Below are 23,348 nucleotides of genomic sequence, written 5' to 3' on the forward strand. Positions count from 1 at the left end.
TGCTCGAGGCCAAAACAAGGGTGGCAAAGGTCATGGCTGTCTTCAGGCTGGAGAGCAGCCATACAGGTGCTCCAGCCAGAGTTAGCATATCCACGACTCTATGACCACTAATCAATGAGCGGGGGCGCGCTACGGACTGCTGGAGAGTAAGGCAACCGTCGGTGGAGGAACGCTTACCGCAGTCTGCCATCCATCTGAGCCACAGATCCAGGAGAGAGGGTGTGGATGTGGATGCCCGGGCACCCGGCACCAGATGGAACACAGCATAGTCCAATGCCCAGACCAACACCAGTCTCTGGGAAATTACATATGCATTTATAAATCTTCATTATAATATAAGTCCTCATAATTTCTTTGATTAAAGGTTTCATTTCATGGACATGGAGACCCACAAGGAGTCTTTCCAGCTCCTGTAGGACCCACAAGGCAAAGAGCCCCCCTCCTGTGTCTGACCTTTTTGTAGAATGATCTCCATCATGATGCGGTCTCTGGGCTTAGCTGGCTGACCCGGGACACTCGGTGTGTTACTGCAGGTGTTGTTCAGGTAGTTGTAGTCTCCCATGTCAGCACTGGCCCTGGACATGCCTGTGGTGGAGCTGAGGGAGCGTGACCTGCAGAGCTGGGCCACCTGCGACTGCCCACACAGGGCCCCGACACGCAGGCTGGTCCTCACCACCAGGGTCAGCAGGCCCTTTTTCATTTGCTGCACAAAGACATTACGTGCTTTAAAGCAATGCTAAATGCTTGTAGAAATGTCGGCTGGCTGAATTTGATCTGTGGACCTCTATTATCCTGCCACCAGAAACTGAATATGATAAATCGAAAAGATCAGATAAAATAAAGTAACCCTTTATTAGTCCCGCAGTGGGGAATTTACAGGATTACAGCAGCATTGCAAACAAGAGACACAGTAAATACAAACACAGTAATATAAATAAACAGTAAATCCAGAATAAAAACAGTAAAGAAGAAGAGTTGCAATATTAAATTAAATATACAGACGGAATAGTACGAGAAAGTACATAAAGTACTTCAACAATGTTGGTACTAGTGTGTGGTCTTCTGCGAGCCCAGCTTCTTCTCATGATGTACTCTGTAAGAATACGTTTTGTGTGTCATCCTTATAAACCAAGTTCTTTTAGTATTCAAATGAAAATATATTGCAAACCAAATTCATAGTTATTAGATAATAACTATTGGTAAATTCTTTCTTGGGACACTTTTTAAATTACAGCTTCAGGACGGACGCCTGCCGTTTCTTCATCAGCCAACGAGATGCTCAAATATGAAAGAACACCAACTGACTGGAAGAGCCTGGTCTATCTTCAGCCAACACAACGACCCCGATGATTCAAATGAGTAGTTGCATTGACCACGATCCATGTCAGCAGAAGGAGATGTCAACAGAAAGAGATATGCTTGTCTCCCTTCCTGTGCATATGTATTCCTCCTCTGTTCCCCGCATTGGAGAAGGAGGTTTCTTGACCTTCAGTCCAGACCTTCCTCTGCCACCAGACCTGGACGAAGGCCCGAGCAACTCTGCTCCGGTCGGCCGGCCGGCGGCTAACCGATACCGCATGCCAGTCCTCATCTCACAGGGGGGTCAGAGGGTATGGTTGTCAACCCGGGACCTACCCTTGAGGCTCGAGTCCAGGAAACTGGGCCCAAGATTTATCAGCTCATGGAAGGAGGTCCTTTTCACTGGGTTCATCGCCTGCTTCGCTCCCGTCACAGGCGGCAAGGTCTTCAGTACCTGGTTGACTGGGACGGATACGGTCTGAAGCCAACGGGTTCTGGCCCGTAACATCCTGGTCTGAACCGACAGTGAAAGAGCGTCCCAGGAGGGAACAGCACAGGGAGTCGACCGGCCACCAAAAACTCCTTCTCCGCCGTGCTGTACCTGGACTCCCTCTCTGATAACTTCCAGCTGACACATTTTTAGATCAACAAATTGGAAGCTCTGCGTTACCGCTGTGCACCTTAGCTTATTTTTTGAGCATTGAAAAAAGTCCTGATATTAGAATCAGAATGTAATAGCCTTACTTTAAACTTGTGTAGCGCATTATCATGAGTCAGACCATGTAGTGACTCTCCATTCAGCTCCAAGATCTCATCACCTGTGCAGACACAGAAAATATTACAGCATTAAATACTTCATAATTATTCAGCAACATGTCAACCGACACAGTTTAGAAATCAGAAAATGGTTCAAACTTTTGGAAAAGAGTCCCCCTAATTTTTTAGCACTTTAAGACTTTGTCTGCTGACCCGGACGGCGGATGACGTTGGAAAGAGCTCTTTGGGAAACTCCTAACCCGACCAACATGTCGCTTGGAGAGGAGCCAGCGTCTGAAGACTTGGGGGGTTTACGCCCATGTCCCTGGCGAAGGCCGCTCAGGTAATCCAAACACTCCTTGGTGGCCTCTGAACCTGCTGCCACCGCGACACCATCCCAGATTTTACTGTCTCATGTGTGAACTTTACCCTTTTTGCTACTGTAATCCTGTAAACTTCCCCACTGTGGGACTAATAAAGGATTATCTTATTTTATCTTATCTTTTAAGATAGATGGATAACGTCTGGTTACCTTTCAACTAGCATTTCCTCTATTTTCACCTCTTAGTCTTCATTAAAGAATTAAACTGCTTTAATTTATTACTTGCTGTAGAAGCCCTGAAAGAGAAGTGAGATAATAAAACGTTCTGGTGATCCATCCGAGAACGTTTTACAGAAGGTTGTCTCTAACGTTGTCCCTTACCCTCCTGCAGCCGTCCATCAGCAGCTGCTGCCCCTCCAGGGAAAATGGTCTTGACATAGATCCCCATTGGTCCATACATGCTGTCCCTCCCGCCCACTATACTGAAGCCCAGACCCTGATAACAGCAGCAGAGATTGTATTATTAGCATTACAAAGGATTCACATCAACAACAATCATCACTGGAGTCATAAAAGTAGGAACAGAGTCACATTTTAACCAATGCAGGAGTAGACTAAGACTAGAACACTAGTTCCTTCTTGCCTGGAGAACAATAGTTTGTGTAAAGATTAGAAGATGGAGTTCCCTCACAATCACACAAGGCAGCGTGAAGACATTCACGTTCTATATTACTATTAACAACCTACCAATGTAGACAGAACGAACTATAAAAAAACTTAAAATCAATACTGGAGGCCATATTTTCATCTCACAAATGATTACAATCAAAGTGTATTGAGGAATTACAAATGAAGTGATCCAGTTGATGACCCAAGATGAATGAAAACACAAATAAGTAAATAAGGAAAGACACTGTAAAAGTCTGAGAGCATGAAATAAATATATTATACGCATTAACGAGCTGAAGGGAAGACCTGCTCACAATCTGATCATTCAGAGATGATTTAAAGCTCCTACCTTGCCATGGCCCTTCATCAGCACAACATTACAGATTATGAAGGCTTGCATGTTGCTGCAGGAGTGTACGAGCTGGGCCGAGCTGAGAGAGCGGGACGGACGCTGACCCGGCTGGAGAGGCACATGAAACACAAGCGGGAGTCCTGGTTCAAGTCTTTCCTTTACCCTCAGGAAGCAGCAGCATTTTAAACCTTTGTTCTACCACCTTCACACCACAGCTCGTCCTTCTGGACTGGAAGAACCTCTGTTGACTGTTCCTTTCACCAGTGAAGTGATCTGATGGGTTTCATGGATAGATTTAGTCTCCATAGGAATAGTGACTGGGTCCAGATTTGCTGTGGGTTTTTTTGATTATGTATTTATTTAAGAACATGCTTACTTGATGTAAGCAACAAGAACAAACCAATACTCAAATCACAGAAGGTCTGAGAACTCCCCTCAAAGACCTGATCATGTATTTAAAATGGCTCAAACCAATGCTCACACACTAAACCGAGAGCTTTGGTCATGTTGGTCGTGATGGGAAGTATCAAGCCAGCCTGCAAGATCAAATCAGTCTCCCTCTTCAGACATCTAACATCAGGTGTCAGAAGAGTCTGGAGAAGAGCGTCTTACACTTCAGAGAGAGAATGAAGTAGCTTTTGCTTGTCAAGTTTACTTATTTAACCAAACTAAGTTTTGTATATACATCCATTTTAGTTTGTATCAGTTTGGCCATTGGTGCTCGTCCTCTGCTTTAGCGTAGCATTGCTGTCTTTATCTTCATACAAGGAGCACAAGCGAGTGGTCACCAGGTGTGCATTATAATATCAGATCACATACCTGTGGAGTTGTGTGAGGAAACTCCAGCTGCTGGGACAGAAACTTCCTGTTTCCACAGTAACCAGCATTCACATGAGGATATGTGGTCTTCATGATGATGCTGTCCAGATCCCCAATCCAGTAAGGATGAACACCTGGTTATACACAGTGTCATCAAGAGGAGGTTTAAATGATGGAGGAGCTACACAAAGGTACCACCTGTCCATCAGGACTAACATTCACACTGATGGAGGAGCTACATGAAGGTACCACCTGTCCATCAGGACTAACATTCACACTGATGGAGGAGTTACATGAAGGTACCACCTGTCCATCAGGACTAACATTCACACTGATGGAGCTACATGAAGGTGCCACCTGTCCATCAGGACTAACATTCACACTGATGGAGGAGCTACATGAAGGCACCACCTGTTCATCAGGACTAACATTCACACTGATGGAGGAGCTACATGAAGGCACCACCTGTCCATCAGGACTAACATTCACACTGATGGAGGAGCTACATGAAGGCACCACCTGTCCATCAGGACTAACATTCACACTGATGGAGGAGCTACATGAAGGTACCACCTGTCCATCAGGACTAACATTCACACTGATGGAGGAGCTACATGAAGGTACCACCTGTCCATCAGGACTAACATTCACACTGATGGAGGAGCTACATGAAGGTACCACCTGTCCATCAGGACTAACATTCACACTGATGGAGGAGCTACATGAAGGTACCACCTGTCCATCAGGACTAACTATAGGTAGCACTGTTAAAATTGTGTAACAAATGTTTTTTTTCCATCCCGTGATGAAAACAAGTTTGGCTACTGAAAGTAGAGTGATGAGTGGATTACAGTGTAGAGGAGCTTCCTGATTACTGAGTACATGTTATATGTTGTTTCACGATAAGTATCCCCTGACATTTACATCGCATTCAATCCAAGTGCATGCATTTCTTCCAATTATGACCACATTTCCCATAAGCAGCGTGGCTTCCTGGTTCTAACAGGATATTACTCCCTGGCCTCACACTTCCCTGAAGACAATAAACATATTAGAACCAATTTTCTCTTCACCGTCGCTCCCCTTCCATCGTCTGTCTTTACGCTCTAAAAGCTTCCGCTGCACAGCAGCAGGGTTAATGTTCTACTGCTCTTGGTGGACGAGAGGTAGATTGTATGAAACTCACTGGTTGAGTGGGAGCGTCTCCTGTTGCTGCTCATCGGTCCTGGAAGGCTCTGCTCAGACTCTGCTGTGTCCCAGCACCTCTCTTCATTCACTTCTGGGATGGAGAACTACACACACATACACACACACACACACACACACACACACACACACACACGTGGATGTCAAAGCGACACAAACCTATTGCAATATGAGATGAGATCATTTTTTACTGACAGATATAAATGTAACAGGGCGTGAGCTTAGTTTACTTTGAGGTGGTTGTTGTTGGCAAGATGTTCTTCATCTGTGTATTCAGGCAGTGACTGAGGTCCAGATGGAGAAATGAGAGCCGGATGCTGAGGGTTTGCGATCAGACTTTGTGAATGTAGCATGTCTTCACATGTGGAAGTGTCCTAAAGTACACAAAACACCAGTGAAGAGAAACATTTCAGCTTTGGTACATGAGGCATGCCAATGGCCGAATGTATTAAGGTCTACTTCAGTAATTCATTAGTTCCCATGGTCCTCTCTGCTTGTACAGTACACTACAGGGCTAAACCCTGAGACTAACGGAGGTGGAAGAGGTTGTACTCGAATCAACATGTCATCACATTAGAGAAGCGTGGTGTTGTTATTGTATTGTTATGTGGTGTAGTTCAGTGGTGGGCCGTCTCAGCCTTCTCTGCTGGCCTAAACACAATCACATTTATTATTTTTCAGCTTATCAGCTTATGTTCTCATGTCTCAGCGCCTTCTTCCTCTGTTGCTCTGCCTTCAGCCTGCAGCGCTGCTCATCCAATCAGATTCCACCTCTGTGTCTCTATGGAAACAGAGCGGCGGAGGCCTTCTGGCAGGCCTTTGCAGAATAAAGTACACGGGGACGTTTTCGTTGATTGTCGTAGTCTTCAACCAATCAGATCTTTAGTTTGACATGTGGGCGTGTTCTTTGACGTGCAGCGTTCGAGTCAGCATTGACATATGCTGTGATTGGTCAGTGGGCCAGTGTCACTTTAGTCAGCAAAAAGCTAGCTAGCTAGCTAGCTTGCTGCAAGAAGAGTTCAGGCTGAAACATTATAGAAGTTACGACATGTTTAGTGTCTTTCTTCTTTTAACACTCAATGGCTGAAGGAGGAGATTCAGACAACGCCTTTCTCACGGAGGGTTATGGGCGTGTTGGCAGTGACGATCCTCACTGGCGTCCATGAAGCGCACCGATGAACTGTGCAACCGCCTCACTGAACTGTTGAACAAAGGGAGGAGGAGGGACTTTGTCTCTATTTATTGAACAGCAGCTGGTGAGTGAACTGCTTTTTCTGCAGGTTTTTTCACCTCGCTTGGCTCTCTGCCGGCACCCACTGATGATGTCACCATGCTCGCCCACTGATGATGTCACCGTGCTCGCCCACTGATGATGTCACAGTGCTCGCCCGAGGAGGTGCGATGGAAAACAAGTCTAGCATCAAGCGCTTTCCCACCACCTCCACAGCTGCTAGCTTGTGAGCTAGCAGCTGTGGAGGTGGTGGGAGAGCACGGTGACATCATCAGTGGGTGAGCACGGTGACATCATCAGTGGGTGAGCACGGTGACATCATCAGTGGGTGAGCACGGTGACATCATCAGTGGGTGAGCACAGTGACATCAGTGGGAGAGCACGGTGACATCATCAGTGGGAGAGCACAGTGACATCATCAGTGGGAGAGCACAGTGACATCAGTGGGAGAGCACGGTGACATAATCAGTGGGTGAGCACAGTGACATCATCAGTGGGTGAGCACGGTGACATCATCAGTGGGTGAGCACAGTGACATCAGTGGGAGAGCACGGTGACATCATCAGTGGGAGAGCACAGTGACATCATCAGTGGGAGAGCACAGTGACATCAGTGGGAGAGCACGGTGACATCATCAGTGGGAGAGCACGGTGACATCATCAGTGGGTGAGCACGGTGACATCATCAGTGGGTGAGCACGGTGACATCATCAGTGGGTGAGCACGGTGACATCATCAGTGGGTGAGCACAGTGACATCAGTGGGAGAGCACGGTGACATCATCAGTGGGAGAGCACGGTGACATCATCAGTGGGAGAGCACAGTGACATCAGTGGGAGAGCACGGTGACATCATCAGTGGGAGAGCACAGTGACATCATCAGTGGGAGAGCACAGTGACATCAGTGGGAGAGCACGGTGACATAATCAGTGGGTGAGCACAGTGACATCATCAGTGGGTGAGCACGGTGACATCATCAGTGGGTGAGCACAGTGACATCAGTGGGAGAGCACGGTGACATCATCAGTGGGAGAGCACAGTGACATCATCAGTGGGAGAGCACAGTGACATCAGTGGGAGAGCACGGTGACATCATCAGTGGGAGAGCACGGTGACATCATCAGTGGGAGAGCACGGTGACATCATCAGTGGGAGAGCACGGTGACATCATCAGTGGGAGAGCACGGTGACATCATCAGTGGGAGAGCACAGTGACATCAGTGGGAGAGCACGGTGACATCATCAGTGGGAGAGCACGGTGACATCATCAGTGGGAGAGCACGGTGACATCATCAGTGGGTGAGAGGCAGCAGGGAGTTTGGATGCTGCTGCTGAGAGAATCCTCTTCTTCATACTCGTGAAGGGGATTTAGGAATTTTTCACGTGAATTTCGTACCACAAGTCTCTGCAACTAGAACAAGAAAAATCCACAACTCAGCTGCACGGGTCAAAGTAGCTGCTTACGACCCGAAGTTTATGGTCGTTAATATCATTCCTTCTGATCGGCTCGTGCTCTTGGGTGAGCACAGTTTCAGTGCCGCAGTTCTATTGGATTGTTTTGTTTTAAGTAAATGTTGCTGGTTCTTGTTGATGTGACTACATGCATTGTCTGTTAATGACGCAGCATCTCGTCATGCGCGTGTTTATACGCTATCAGACGGCAAGGGAGAAGATGTACAGCTGCTGTAGTTTTAGAAGCTGCTGTTTTGTTTATTAGAGTTATGTAATGGAGCTCATTAGAGTGTCAGTAGTACAACATATTATAAAGTAGAGCAGAGTATATAGACAGGGATGTATTTAATACTAAGCAGTATAATAGCATTGTACACGAGTAGAGTACAGCGTAGCATGTTAGCACGTTGTTTTTAGCCTCAGTCTCACCAGCAGTGGCTGCTGTCATGCTTTCAGGGTTCAAGATGCTCGTCCTGATGACTCAGCTGTTTTAGTTAAAGAGAGATTATTAACCCTTCAAATGAAATGACACCATATCTGTGTTCCTTTTGGAAGACGTCATTTATAAACAGCTAAACATTCAGGTCTTTAGCATCAGAGCTTTCACTGCCACATACCTACTCGCCTGTATAACCAGTAGCTTGCTGGTTTGTGTGGCCACACTTCATCTGGATGGATAAGTGACGTGTTTAAATTCTCTGACTTTAAGGGTTCTCCATGTAACACTGCCTCTAACTGTCCTCTGGGTTACCACGAGTCTCTGGAACCAAACGGGGCGTTTCCTTTGTGAAGGGAGCCGTTATGAAAGAGAGAATCTAACAGAGAAAGTATTGAAGATCAGCTGAGCGGTCGTCACATAGTCCACATTCCTTCCCACTCTCCGTTCCTCCTTCTGGTCGTCCAGCTTCTTAAAACTCCAGAAGACGAGGAGCGATGCATTGACCACGCAGCAGGAAGGGGAGGAGCAACGCGAGCCCTCGTGCTGAAGGCGTAAAGCTAAGACTCTCTATATGGGATGAAGATACCACCTAGATAATACTTGTGTTATCTCACAACAACATTTTAAAGACGACCTAATATAAACTGACAAAACCCTGACTTTCCATTTCTGGCTGGCGAGATTCAGAAATGTCAGAATGTAGAAAATTCCTTCTGTGAAGCCTGTAAATGACGTTCCTCCACGTCTCCTCACACGATGCTTTGACGTTCCTCTTTGTGTTCGTTTCTTCTGACTGAGCTTCAGCTCCTTGTGCCTGAGCGTTTCAGATGCTGGGAACATATCATGAGGCATTTATATTCAATTTAGATTTCAATCCCTACTCAGGATCATAAAACAGTCAATGTTTTTAACGTGACCTCCACATCATGCTAGTTATTCACCTTTTTGGACTTTTTGATTTTCAAAAGTGTGAATAATACACCATTTCTATAGTGATGGAGCAAATGAACGGTAATGCACATCATGAGCGCCACAATGAATCAATGGAAAAGGTTGACGTTGTAAAATTCACAATACATCAACCAACATTTACCGAACACAGAACTATGGACAACAGATGAAAGGTTCTGCTGGAAGCAGCTTCTCTGACTGCTGTTACCTCACTGAAGGCTTTCATGGGAACGCTCCTCATCCACGCGCCGCCGTCTGGAAGACGTCCGCTACAGGAAGCCAGCGGGTCTGGACTCAGGAAGCTGCTGGAGAGGAGCAGAGATTACTGAGAAGATCCTTCACTTCCTGAGAAGACCCAAAGATTACTGAGAAGATCCTTCATTTCCTGAGAAGACCCAAAGATTACTGAGAAGATCCTTAATTTCCTGAGAAGACCCAAAGATTACTGAGAAGATCCTTCACTTCCTGAGAAGACCCAAAGATTACTGAGAAGATCCTTCACTTCCTGAGAAGACCCAAAGATTACTGAGAAGATCATTCACTTCCTGAGAAGACCCAAAGATTACTGAGAACTCCTTCATTTCCTGAGAAGACCCAAAGATTACTGAGAACTCCTTCATTTCCTGAGAAGACCCAAAGATTACTGAGAAGATCCTTCACTTCCTGAGAAGACCCAAAGATTACTGAGAACTCCTTCATTTCCTGAGAAGACCCAAAGATTACTGAGAAGATCCTTAATTTCCTGAGAAGACCCAAAGATTACTGAGAAGATCCTTCACTTCCTGAGAAGACCCAAAGATTACTGAGAACTCCTGCATTTCCTGAGAAGACCCAAAGATTACTGAGAAGATCCTTAATTTCCTGAGAAGACCCAAAGATTACTGAAAACTCCTTCATTTCCTGAGAAGACCCAAAGATTATTGAGAAGATCCTTCACTTCCTGAGAAGACCCAAAGATTACTGAGAAGATCCTTCACTTCCTGAGAAGACCCAAAGATTACTGAGAACTCCTTCATTTCCTGAGAAGACCCAAAGATTACTGAGAAGATCCTTAATTTTCCTAAGAAGACCCAAAGATTATTGAGAAGATCCTTCACTTCCTGAGAAGACCCATCGCTGCTTTTTGTTTCAATCGGACCATTTCCTCTCGGTTTGAGAGCCGTGGTCCTGTGACTTCTGTTGGGTTGTTGTACTTGTGCAGGATGTTGTACCTGTGCATGTTGTTGTACCTGTGTATGTTGTTGTACCTGTGTATGTTGTTGTACCTGTGCATGTTGTTGTACCTGTGCATGTTGTTGTACCTGTGCATGTTGTTGTACCTGTGCATGTTGTTGTACCTGTGCATGTTGTTGTACCTGTGTATGTTGTTGTACCTGTGCATGTTGTTGTACCTGTGCATGTTGTTGTACCTGTGCATGTTGTTGTACCTGTGCAGGTTGTTGTACCTGTGCAGGTTGTTGTACCTGTGTATGTTGTTGTACCTGTGCAGGTTGTTGTACCTGTGCATGTTGTTGTACCTGTGCAGGTTGTTGTACCTGTGCAGGTTGTTGTACCTGTGTATGTTGTTGTACCTGTGCAGGTTGTTGTACCTGTGCAGGTTGTTGTGCCCTTCCTTCTCCACCTGAGGGTCCGTGTCCTCGGTCTGGATGCTGCTGTCAGACATGTGACGTCCACACGCGTGTTCAGCCGGCCCTGTGGCTACACACATCCTCCAGATGCTACTCTCCTACAGCCACACACGCACGCACACACACACACACACACACACACACACACACACACACACACACACACACACACACACACAGCTTCATGAGGTGACAGCAGAGTTGACGTACAGTTCGTGAGCAGATCATTAAATGATGTAATTCAGACAGAATGGCAGTGATCTTTAAATGGATTTGCATTAATTAACTTTATGCTAATTACTTTATGGAGCGACCACAAATGTGAACGTGTGAAACAAATGTGTGTTCTTCTCACCACGTATAACGTTGCCTTGTGTCTTCATCCTGGACTGTTTGCTGTTGTGTTGTGTTTGTTATAACCTTTCATGAATGAGTTCTTGATATGAATCTTGATGAGAACATGGCTCTCTTTACAGGAACTGTATTCATACACGTCTGTGTGAAGGAGTTGGTCTCAAATCTATAGATATAGTTTCTGTAGCTGACTAAGAATGATCCATGTTTAGGAAATAACCCCCAGGCTGAAAACTCTGCTCCATGTCTGCTGAGTCACGAAGTACCACAAGGACACAATAGCAGAGTGGGCTTGTTAGCATGCTAATAGCATGCTAATGTTACATGTTTCAGAGAGTTGATAACTAAAGTAAATGGTAAATGGACTATATTTCATTCACCCATTCACACACTGATGGAGGAGCTGCATGAAGGTACCACCTGTCCATCAGGACTAACATTCACACTGATGGAGGAGCTGCATGAAGGTACCACCTGTCCATCAGGACTAACATTCACACTGATGGAGGAGCTACATGAAGGTACCACCTGTCCATCAGGACTAACATTCACACTGATGGAGGAGCTACATGAAGGTACCACCTGTCCATCAGGACTAACATTCACACTGATGGAGGAGCTACATGAAGGTACCACCTGTCCATCAGGACTAACATTCACACTGATGGAGGAGCTGCATGAAGGTACCACCTGTCCATCAGGACTAACATTCACACTGATGGAGGAGCTACATGAAGGCACCACCTGTCCATCAGGACTAACATTCACACTGATGGAGGAGCTACATGAAGGTACCACCTGTCCATCAGGACTAACATTCACACTGATGGAGGAGCTACATGAAGGCACCACCTGTCCATCAGGACTAACATTCACACTGATGGAGGAGCTCCATGAAGGCACCACCTGTCCATCAGGACTAACATTCACACTGATGGAGGAGCTACATGAAGGTACCACCTGTCCATCAGGACTAACATTCACACTGATGGAGCTACATGAAGGTACCACCTGTCCATCAGGACTAACATTCACACTGATGGAGGAGCTGCATGAAGGCACCACCTGTCCATCAGGACTAACATTCACACTGATGGAGGAGCTACATGAAGGTACCACCTGTCCATCAGGACTAACATTCACACTGATGGAGGAGCTACATGAAGGTACCACCTGTCCATCAGGACTAACATTCACACTGATGGAGGAGCTACATGAAGGTACCACCTGTCCATCAGGACTAACATTCACACTGATGGAGGAGCTGCATGAAGGTACCACCTGTCCATCAGGACTAACATTCACACTGATGGAGGAGCTACATGAAGGTACCACCTGTCCATCAGGACTAACATTCACACTGATGGAGGAGCTGCATGAAGGTACCACCTGTCCATCAGGACTAACATTCACACTGATGGAGGAGCTGCATGAAGGTACCACCTGTCCATCAGGACTAACATTCACACTGATGGAGGAGCTGCATGAAGGTACCACCTGTCCATCAGGACTAACATTCACACTGATGGAGCTACATGAAGGTACCACCTGTCCATCAGGACTAACATTCACACTGATGGAGGAGCTACATGAAGGCACCACCTGTCCATCAGGACTAACATTCACACTGATGGAGCTACATGAAGGCACCACCTGTCCATCAGGACTAACATTCACACTGATGGAGCTACATGAAGGCACCACCTGTCCATCAGGACTAACATTCACACTGATGGAGGAGCTACATGAAGGCACCACCTGTCCATCAGGACTAACATTCACACTGATGGAGGAGCTACATGAAGGTACCACCTGTCCATCAGGACTAACATTCACACTGATGGAGGAGCTGCATGAAGGTACCACCTGTCCATCAGGACTAACATTCACACTGATGGAGGAGCTACATGAAGGTACCACCTGTCCATCAGGACTAACATTCACACTGATGGAGGAGCTGCATGAAGGTACCACCTGTCCATCAGGACTAACATTCACACTGATGGAGGAGCTGCATGAAGGTACCACCTGTCCATCAGGACTAACATTCACACTGATGGAGGAGCTGCATGAAGGTACCACCTGTCCATCAGGACTAACATTCACACTGATGGAGCTACATGAAGGTACCACCTGTCCATCAGGACTAACATTCACACTGATGGAGGAGCTACATGAAGGCACCACCTGTCCATCAGGACTAACATTCACACTGATGGAGCTACATGAAGGCACCACCTGTCCATCAGGACTAACATTCACACTGATGGAGCTACATGAAGGCACCACCTGTCCATCAGGACTAACATTCACACTGATGGAGGAGCTACATGAAGGCACCACCTGTCCATCAGGACTAACATTCACACTGATGGAGGAGCTACATGAAGGTACCACCTGTCCATCAGGACTAACATTCACACTGATGGAGGAGCTACATGAAGGTACCACCTGTCCATCAGGACTAACATTCACACTGATGGAGGAGCTACATGAAGGTACCACCTGTCCATCAGGACTAACATTCACACTGATGGAGGAGCTAAATGAAGGCACCACCTGTCCATCAGGACTAACATTCACACTGATGGAGGAGCTACATGAAGGTACCACCTGTCCATCAGGACTAACATTCACACTGATGGAGGAGCTACATGAAGGTACCACCTGTCCATCAGGACTAACATTCACACTGATGGAGCTACATGAAGGTACCACCTGTCCATCAGGACTAACATTCACACTGATGGAGCTACATGAAGGTACCACCTGTCCATCAGGACTAACATTCACACTGATGGAGCTACATGAAGGTACCACCTGTCCATCAGGACTAACATTCACACTGATGGAGGAGCTACATGAAGGTACCACCTGTCCATCAGGACTAACATTCACAGACTGTGAGAGTGTGTGTGAATGGGTGAATGATGTCATGTAGTGTTATAGAGCTTTGAGTGGTCAGAAGATAGACTCCTCAGTTTAAAGAAGAGCTTCACAATATGTTTAAAGTTTTTCTATAAGCAAATGATCTCGAGCACAAACTGCTGCTGCTACCTTGAAGCTGAAGGATCTCATGATGCTGCGTCTGTTCCCTCTGAGCGAGGAGCCGTCTCGCAGCTGCTCATCTGACTCGGTGTGTCCGTTGCGTGTGTGTGTGCCGGGGGTTTGAGTCCTGCAGCCCGGGCCCCGTGTCCTGCACCTGTCGGACCCGGCACGCCTCTCTTCTGGACAGTCATCGATCGTCTTGGAGTGGCAGAGGACCAGAGACCTGCAGAGTCAGAGGAAGGCAGAAGCTCAGTGTTTGGCATTAAAGGACATGAGTAGTTTGTTAGAGGGTCGGTCGTCTTGGGACAGAGGTTGTTGCATGCAAACAGATCGTAAAGCCCCCTGAGCATAACTTATGATTTTAGGATGTATAAATAAATTGGATTGAACAAATAGCAAGACTGTAGCGCTGGAGTAATTCAGCCATGACTTCATGAAAGTACTTGCTGCACATCCGAAGTACAAGATGAAATGAAGGGAGGGGTTATCTCTGGTCATCGTGAGGCAAAACTAAATCGACATGAAACATATTGACGACTATGAAATGGCGTGACAACAAGGAGCCGTCACTCGCATGCAGCACATAACCCGACCTCCCGGCTCTCTCTGCTGCAGCACACTGAGACGGGAAAAGAACAACTTCAACTCGCTCCAGAGAGAAGCCCATGCCGTCATGAGATCTGAACTACTACAGTTCATGCTCAGTGTAACCAGCAGGAAGGGCCTCAGGGTGCATTGTGGGTCCAACAGACTTTCACCCAGCAGGCAGCTGTTCACGTCCAATGTGAAACTTTCTTTACCTCGGTACCTACGTGTCTGTTGTGTTACTACGCACCTCAGTTAAGTACAAGCGTCCTTATTTCATGTAACAATCCACAATCCAAACCAAGTAAACTTAAAGGCTGTTAAACTACTTTGAAAGTCTATTTTCAGAAGAAACAGGATACATAACAAGTGGAAAGTGCCACTTCGTCCCCACGGCCCGAGCTGAAGCGTTACGCCGTAAAGCCTCTCTGTGAAGCAAGCGGCCACTAGAGGTCGCTGTTTGACGAGATGGGAGTGTGATGACATGCTGTTTGTGTCTGCTAATCACAACAACACACTTGTTTCTGTGCCAATGCATTCATGCTGTTTGTGGTTGGAAGTAAATGTAGTAGTAGTAGTAGTAAACAATGTATTAGTAGTATTAAACAATGTCACAGCAGTAGTAAACAATGTATTAGTAGTATTAAACAATGTATTAGTAGTATTAAACAATGTCACAGATGCAGTAAACAATGTCAAGGCAGTAGTAAACAATGTATTAGTAGTAGTAAACAATGTATGAGTAGTATTAAACAATGTCACAGATGCAGTAAACAATGTCAAGGCAGTAGTAAACAATGTATTAGTAGTAGTAAACAATGTATGAGTAGTATTAAACATTGTATTAGTAGTATTATACAATGTAACAGCAGTATTAAACAATGTCACAGCAGTAGTAAACAATGTCACAGCAGTAGTAAACAATGTATTAGTAGTAGTAAACAATGTCACAGCAGTATTAAACAATGTCACAGCAGGAGTAAACAATGTCACAGCAGTATTAAACAATGTATTAGTAGTATTAAACAATGTATTAGTAGTAGTAAACAATGTCACAGCAGGAGTAAACAATGTATTAGTAGTAGTAAACAATGTCACAGCAGTATTAAACAATGTCACAGCAGGAGTAAACAATGTCACAGCAGTATTAAACAATGTATTAGTAGTATTAAACAATGTATTAGTAGTAGTCAACAATGTAACAGCAGTAGTCAACAATGTATTAGTAGTAGTCAACAATGTAACAGCAGTAGTCAACAATGTATTAGTAGTAGTAAACAATGTCACAGCAGGAGTAAACAATGTATTAGTAGTAGTAAACAATGTCACAGCAGTATTAAACAATGTCACAGCAGGAGTAAACAATGTCACAGCAGTATTAAACAATGTATTAGTAGTAGTCAACAATGTAACAGCAGTAGTCAACAATGTATTAGTAGTAGTAAACAACGTCACAGCAGGAGTAAACAATGTATTAGTAGTAGTAAACAATGTCACAGCAGTATTAAACAATGTCACAGCAGGAGTAAACAATGTCACAGCAGTAGTCAACAACGTCACAGCAGGAGTAAACAATGTCACAGCAGGAGTAAACAATGTCACAGCAGGAGTAAACAATGTCGCAGCAGTAGTCAACAATGTCACAGCAGTAGTAAACAATGTCACAGCAGGAGTAAACAATGTCACAGCAGTAGTCAACACATCAGACTATCTCTTCCACCATAAAGATGGACGCCAGGCTGTAACGACTCTCTGCCAATAGGAGGGGACCTAACTGAGGCGTCAGCAGCGTCCGGTGCCTTGGAGCCGGTACCTGGAGAGCACGGCCAGGTTCTTGGGGCGCTGCTTGCTGGTCGGGCTGCTGCTGCGTTCCCCCGGCGGCCGGCGCCTCCTTTGCATCCTGCGAGCGGCGGCCGTGCTGCTTCTGCTCTGGTGGGAGGATCTCATGTGTGTGTGTGAGAGCTCTGCAGCCATCCCACTCTTCCTGAAGCCTAATGGAGAGCAGCGCTCTGGAGGGCAATTAGAAAACCCAGTTAGGACGGTCTGACTGCTTCTGTGTGTGTGTGTGTGTGTGTGTGTGTGTGTGTGTGTGTGTGTGTGTGTGTGTGTGTGTGTGTGTGTGTGTGTGTGAGAGAGAGAGTGTTCTGAGAAACAGCGGAGGCCATTATGGAGGCCGGCCGAGAGAAACACGCTTTTCTTTCCCTGCTTTGAAAAAAAATGAAATGTTTTTCTCAGTCCTCATGACTACAGCTAAATCAGGCTGAGAGAAACACACACACACACACACACACACACACACACACACGTTCATACAAATGGCATACAAAGTGTGAAATGACTAAATGGAACATGATCCGCTGGTGAGCTAACTCATGTTTTAGTGCTCTCTCTCTGCTGGATGGTGTGAGTCCTGCTGGAGAGGAAGAGTTTCACTTCATCACTCTACAGCTGGACCCTCGTGTTGAACCTCCTGGAGGAGACGCCGCTCCCATTCGCCACGAAGCAGTAAACAACATGCAGAGGTTCTTTGACTGAAACCCAGACGGCCTTCATGACATCATGACGTTGCTGATCCCCTCACTGCGGCTGGCTCACAAGGTTTGAGTGTGTGGGGGCATAGGGGGCGGGGTTTGTGGAGGGGTGGGGGGGGCTTAGAGGGCGGGGTTTGTTGGTGGGAGGCTTACAGGGCGGGGTTTGTTTGGGGGCTTAGAGGGCGGGGTTTGTTTGGGGGCTTAGAGGGCGGGGTTTGTTTGGGGGCTTAGAGGGCGGGGTTTGTTTGGGGGCTTAGAGGGCGGGGTTTGTTTGGGGGCTTAGAGGGCGGGGTTTGTTGGTGGGAGGCTTACAGGGCGGGGTTTGTTTGGGGGCTTAGAGGGCGGGGTTTGTTTGGGGGCTTAGAGGGCGGGGTTTGTTTGGGGGCTTAGAGGGCGGGGTTTGTTTGGGGGCTTAGAGGGCGGGGTTTGTTTGGGGGCTTAGAGGGCGGGGTTTGTTTGGGGGCTTAGAGGGCGGGGTTTGTGGGGCAGCTCAGCTGTGTTGTTCAGAGGATTCTTGTTTCCAGTCTGCGAGTCGCCTCCAGAGAGACAGAGCCACCTGAGATGAGTGAAGCCGTGAATAATCCTCACTTTCACAATGTGTACAATCACTGAGATCATCTGTTCATGAAGATCTTGAATTCTTGTTGAAGGAAGTGCAGCCATGTGGTCGTGTGCTGTGGGAGGAAGCCCCGCCCTCCACTGCTGGCCTCACTGAGCTATTTGTGCTCCAAAGGTCTTGGAGTGGACATCTCAATGTTATGTCATTTGGGTTTTTCATGAAGGGAACTCTGTGTGCAAGTGAGCCGTGGAATACTCACACAGGTCTTGCACTCACACAGCCGCCAAACACACACCTCATTCACTTCCCTGCTCTGTGGGGACTTTTGATAGTTACACAACGCTCAAACAAACAACATTTTCTCTCTTACCTTTCTGTCATAAAGTCTTCAGAATCATTCATGTCAACTTGGATACCAGGCTGAGAGACATAGTTTCAATAATTGAAAACACTGATAAGCATCCTGTGTACTCACCAGCGTCCATGATGTCGTCTTCAGCTTCACTGGAGATGCAGAGGCTTCGCTCCACACAGACACACATCCAGACAGACCTCTGGGTCAGAAGCTGATGCCCAGAGCGCGGCGTCCTCACTGGGATTCATCCCGTAATGTGCCTGCACCTCCTTCGCCCTCCTCTTCCTCCTCTTCCTCCTGTTCCTTCTTTTCCTCCCCCTCGGTCAGAGAGCACAGCTCCCCGTTTCCTGTGAGCTGCAGAGGAAACACACGAGCTGGGCCTCACCTCACACCTCCAAGGGCTTTTACAAGGGTGTGTGTGTGTGTGTGTGTGTGTGTGTGTGTGTGTGTGTGTGTGGAGGAGGAGGGGGGGTCATTAGGATGAATACCTTCTCTGTGAGTATGTGTGTGTGTGACTCATTTTCAGTGCTGCTTGACCTGAAGTACTGATTCTGACTTTATTGTCATTGACAAGTAACGAACTTCTCCGCGACTTATTGAGCGGCGTAATAATCGCACGACGCAACGAATCGATAATGAAAGTCGTTGCCAACTTTTTTAATAATCAATTTTTATCGATTTTATCGATTTGTCGCTGCAGCCCCGCTGCATCCAGCACTTGTTTTAAAGTTGGAGTGAAAGTGTTTCACGCCACATCTCGGCCCGTCGCGGTCGAGCGTTCTCCAGGTGATGGATCGTATTCATTCATTCATACAGCACACACATAAAGCACACACCTGGTGGAGTCTGCGCTCTACTGCACCTTCCAAGTAGAGTCTGTGATCATTTTGGGGCCGCTGTAGCTCAGGTGGATGAGAGGTCGTCCCGTTGCCACAAGGTAGTCGGTTCCATCCCCCCCTCGGCTCACACGCTGAAGTGCCTCTGAGCACGACACTTTACCCCTCGCTGCTCCTTATCAAGGACGGTCAAATGCAGAGGAGAATTTCTAATTAATAAAAGTGTATGTTTTTTTTTTTTAAATTTTAATTAATTTTTTTATTTCCATCATTTTTAAAAACGGAAATCTGAATATTGGATGAACTCAAAATTCTAGTTTCATTTTGTTGACATATTAGTCTTTAAAAAGGTTTTTAAAAAGGGGATTTTAGATATATATATTTTATATTTTATGGATATTCTGTTTCATAAATCAGGTTATGAAAGATGCATGAACACACCCCTCTGTACAAAACGTTAGAATATATATATAAGAATTAAACTGTAAGTGTGGTCTGTGTAGGAGCTCCTGAAAGGAGGATTCTGGATCACAGTCTAAGAAAAACATGATTTTGAGAAGACGGCCTTTAAAGATATGGATCGTAAAATGATTTTGCTTAATGATCCTCTTTTTTGGAGGGACTATGATCCAGAGTCGCTCTCAGAGGGCCAGTAGCACCGTCGACAAGACGATCTGAGACGGACTAAAGTCCTGGCGTCAAATAGTTGTTTCCAAGTCATGAAGACACAGAACAAACCAGCCTTTGAGGCAATCTGCAAAGCAACTGACTCGTTTCAGACGGACGCTTGTGACAGATTTCAAACATTGTTCTATTTATAAAAAAGGAGGAAAATGAGCATCAACTGCTCTCCCAACAGACCTCAACAGTCTTGAGGCCGGTTTCCAGACTACGAGGCAGCGATCCACCCAGCAGGTGGCGCTCTTTGCTTGTTTCTGACGAATGCGTCAGTGTGCAATGTGTTTCCTATGCCGCCCTCTAGTGGCCCACCTGAGTCACTGTGGTTCTCCTTCAGTGCACAACCAGCAATGTCGAGTTAGAATTAGGAAGAAAAGGCAACTCAAAGTGCTTCACTTAAAACCATTAAAAGCATGAGAAAAATACAACAAGATCCAAGAACAATTAGGACATTTATTCAAGCTTTAAATCAGTCAGTAAAACATTTAACTGCAGTTAGACTCAAAACAACTCTGATAGAGTGATTTGTGTTGTGTGTTTTTTTTAGTTACTTTCATTCCAACGTATTTGTCCGGTGGTCAAACTCAGCACAATCTGATTGGCCTGCTAGGAATTTTGCTCCTCCCACGCAGTCTTGCAAAAACCCAGTTTGCATTTTCTGCCATGTAGTGATTGATTATATCATTTTAGGAGAGGAAATACAAATACATGATTAACAACATAATTACTATGACATTTACTGTAGATAGATAATCAATAAAGTAATTATCTATCTGTTGATAACTATCACATGCAGATCTGTGCAGCCGGATTTTAAAATGAATGAGTGAATGGGTTTCAACATGGTACATGGTCTTGAAAACTGGTCTTTAAAGCTAAAGCTTGAGCCCCAAATGGAAATAGTCTCTGGAAAATGGAAAGGGCTCACAAGCAGCGACTGTGTGGCTCTTCGACAGGACTGTGGGAGGAAGTGGACACACCTCAGAGGGAAGCGAAGGCAGAAAACATCCTCAGTAAACTTCCTGAGAGCCGGAGACTCTCTCTGTTCTCTCTGTGCGACCTGACACTGTCACGGCCGATCCGAGAGGGCCGATATTTAAACAACGGCACGCCCTCTTTGTGATCTGATAGGCTAACCTTGTGCATCTGTTCAAGCCGCAGATTATTTTTCAGGACTGCTTTCTCAGTTGTGTTTCTCTCCATCCTTTTTCCAGACACATTCACATTTTTCCAGAATACAGCATGTATTATAAAGTTGTATTGCAGATCTTCTTTCTTCCACCAGATGTCATCAGACTGCCCTGTTGTTATCTGAGCACATCGTCTCAAGTCTCTTAACTGCATCCTTGTTTCCCTCACTTGCTTCTTTTCCTTGTATCCTAGTCTCGCCCACCAGGGATGCATGGAGAGACCAAGGAAACCATGCTAGGAGAGAGGACACGAGGAGATACGTTTTAAGAGACATGAGACGTCGTTGCATGTTTTTTGTCTGCCATATGCAAAATGTATCTGGTTTCCTGTTTTGAGATAAGGTGCTTTTATTTTGAAGCCAAGAAACAGACTTGAAACGGAAGTAGCATAGTGTGCTATTTAACGGCTAAAACTACGGCCATTACGGTCAATTTTGAATGGAGAAAGAAACGGTATTATCACTCCCCCGAAGAGATGCAAGTTCTTACTTTGGTTTTGGAATAAATTAAATATAAAGAAAACACATTTAAAACCATCGGTCAAAGCGCAAGAGCATCGGTTAGAGGGGTAAGCTACAAACTGTAACTCAGAGGTAACTGTTACAGGAAGTCCAGTTATAAACACGTTATAAACACATTTATGATGCATTCATAACGTGTTTATAGCGCGTTTATAGCGTGTTCATAACACGTGCCCAGCCCTATAAAAAATATATGTAAGCAAATGTATTTGTTCCATATTTTGGGATTATCAAGCTTTCTCTTTATTTGTTGATCTTTTTCAATTGAATCACTGATATAGAAACACACAAATCAACATGCATTGTGGGAGATGTAGTCTGTGGTCACTGTGCACCGTAAAGCAGCGAAGGCTTTCGTTTAAAGGGCCTTGAGTGTGACAGCATGAGGGATCCTCCTTTGTTTTTCCCTCCTTGAAGTGTTGTTCCTGTTCTGTTGTCAGGGTCAAAGCTCACAAGAAGATGTCGTACAGATTATAAAACCCTCTGAGGCAAATTTGTAATTGCGGGCTGTACAAAATGAATTAATTGAACAAGGATCATTTCATTGGTCAGCACTATCCAACAATCCAAGCGTATTTCGGCTACGGCCTGCCGCTGCTTGTGGAACGGTGATGGCAGGTCTAAATGTGGATCTAGTGCAGGAAATGGGTGAGCGTGCTTCTAACAGTCTCTTCTTGTAACGTTCCCTGTGTCAAAGAAATACAGCACTGTCATTTAATCTGCCAAAGAAATAAATGATTCATCCAGGATCACTTTGCTCTTCTCAGGTTCCTGAACACACCTGGAAACCGTACCTGCCAGCCAACAGGGAGAATGCTGCTGTGTGCAGGCCACACTTAAAAGAGTAGCACATTAAAATACCTCAAGTCAAACTGGTCTGAACACCTCACAACAGTTTCTCTATCGACGGCTCTTTCCTGTCACAAAGCAGCAGCTGATCCAGCAGCCAGAAAACCGGCTGCAGCCTCCTCTCATCCTCTGCTGCTTCCTCCTCCTCAGACGCCGCCGTCACGGGTGGAGCTCCCCGGGGGCAGGATGGACAAGTGCTTCCCTCCTGCAGCAGGAAATGGGCGAGACCTTGCCCGAAATTATGACTCCAGCATTTTGTTGTGTGGAGGAAGCTGCTCCTGATAGCACCGGCTACAGGTTTCCTGTCGCGGGCCAACAGCTTGGGCTTCACCAGGGCATGCTGGGTAAAGAGCCGAGAGCCCTCCGGCTCGGCCTCAAGCGATCATCTGATGAGTCATGAACCGTTCAACACTGCAGTAGAAGTACATGCAGGAAGGAGTACTGGTCAACTGTAGCGCTCAGCGTGTTTACAGCCTCCTTGTTCACCTGCACTGCTGTTATGAGTATCCACATTCTGTCAAATGTATTTATGCCATTTTTTATGTATTTATATGTGTCTCTATTTAAATGAGTCGTTAAAAAACAAGAAAAGTAGAAATTCATGACATTGAAGTTAATCTGGATATCTGTTGTTTAATCCTTTGTTCTCTAAAGAGACTTCTTCCTTTCTTTATTTTTATGGCCATTTTTAGGTATATGATTATGAACTGTTGACTTTG

The 23,348-nt window shown here is 45.8% G+C and overlaps 1 protein-coding gene across 7 annotated transcripts in view; it reads right to left on the reverse strand.

The window, feature by feature from the left end:
- il16 (interleukin 16) overlaps positions 1 to 17,055 on the reverse strand; it is a 30,714-nt gene extending 13,659 nt beyond the window's left edge. For 4 of the 7 annotated variants that reach the window (XM_068601546.1, XM_068601545.1, XM_068601544.1 and 1 more), the window contains exons 1-12: positions 16,924 to 17,055; positions 14,535 to 14,748; positions 11,085 to 11,221; positions 9,704 to 9,797; positions 5,654 to 5,797; positions 5,404 to 5,509; positions 4,218 to 4,351; positions 3,396 to 3,506; positions 2,759 to 2,873; positions 2,044 to 2,117; positions 454 to 703; positions 178 to 295 (exon numbers count right to left, since the gene is read on the reverse strand). In XM_068601546.1, coding sequence (XP_068457647.1) covers positions 178 to 295; positions 454 to 703; positions 2,044 to 2,117; positions 2,759 to 2,873; positions 3,396 to 3,506; positions 4,218 to 4,351; positions 5,404 to 5,509; positions 5,654 to 5,797; positions 9,704 to 9,797; positions 11,085 to 11,221; positions 14,535 to 14,748; positions 16,924 to 17,009 — 1,583 coding nt within the window. In that variant the 5' untranslated portion in view covers positions 17,010 to 17,055. Of the gene's footprint in view, positions 1 to 177; positions 296 to 453; positions 704 to 2,043; positions 2,118 to 2,758; positions 2,874 to 3,395; positions 3,507 to 4,217; positions 4,352 to 5,403; positions 5,510 to 5,653; positions 5,798 to 9,703; positions 9,798 to 11,084; positions 11,222 to 14,534; positions 14,749 to 16,885 lie in introns of those variants that run through there. The other 3 variants (XM_068601549.1, XM_068601547.1, XM_068601548.1) reach the window with 3 other exon arrangements.
- Positions 17,056 to 23,348: the final 6,293 nt, after the last annotated feature.

The sequence above is a fragment of the Clinocottus analis genome, unplaced genomic scaffold (assembly GCF_023055335.1).
Source record: "Clinocottus analis isolate CAN_PGR_092001 unplaced genomic scaffold, fCliAna1.0.p SCAF_51, whole genome shotgun sequence".
NCBI lineage: Eukaryota > Metazoa > Chordata > Actinopteri > Perciformes > Cottidae > Clinocottus > Clinocottus analis.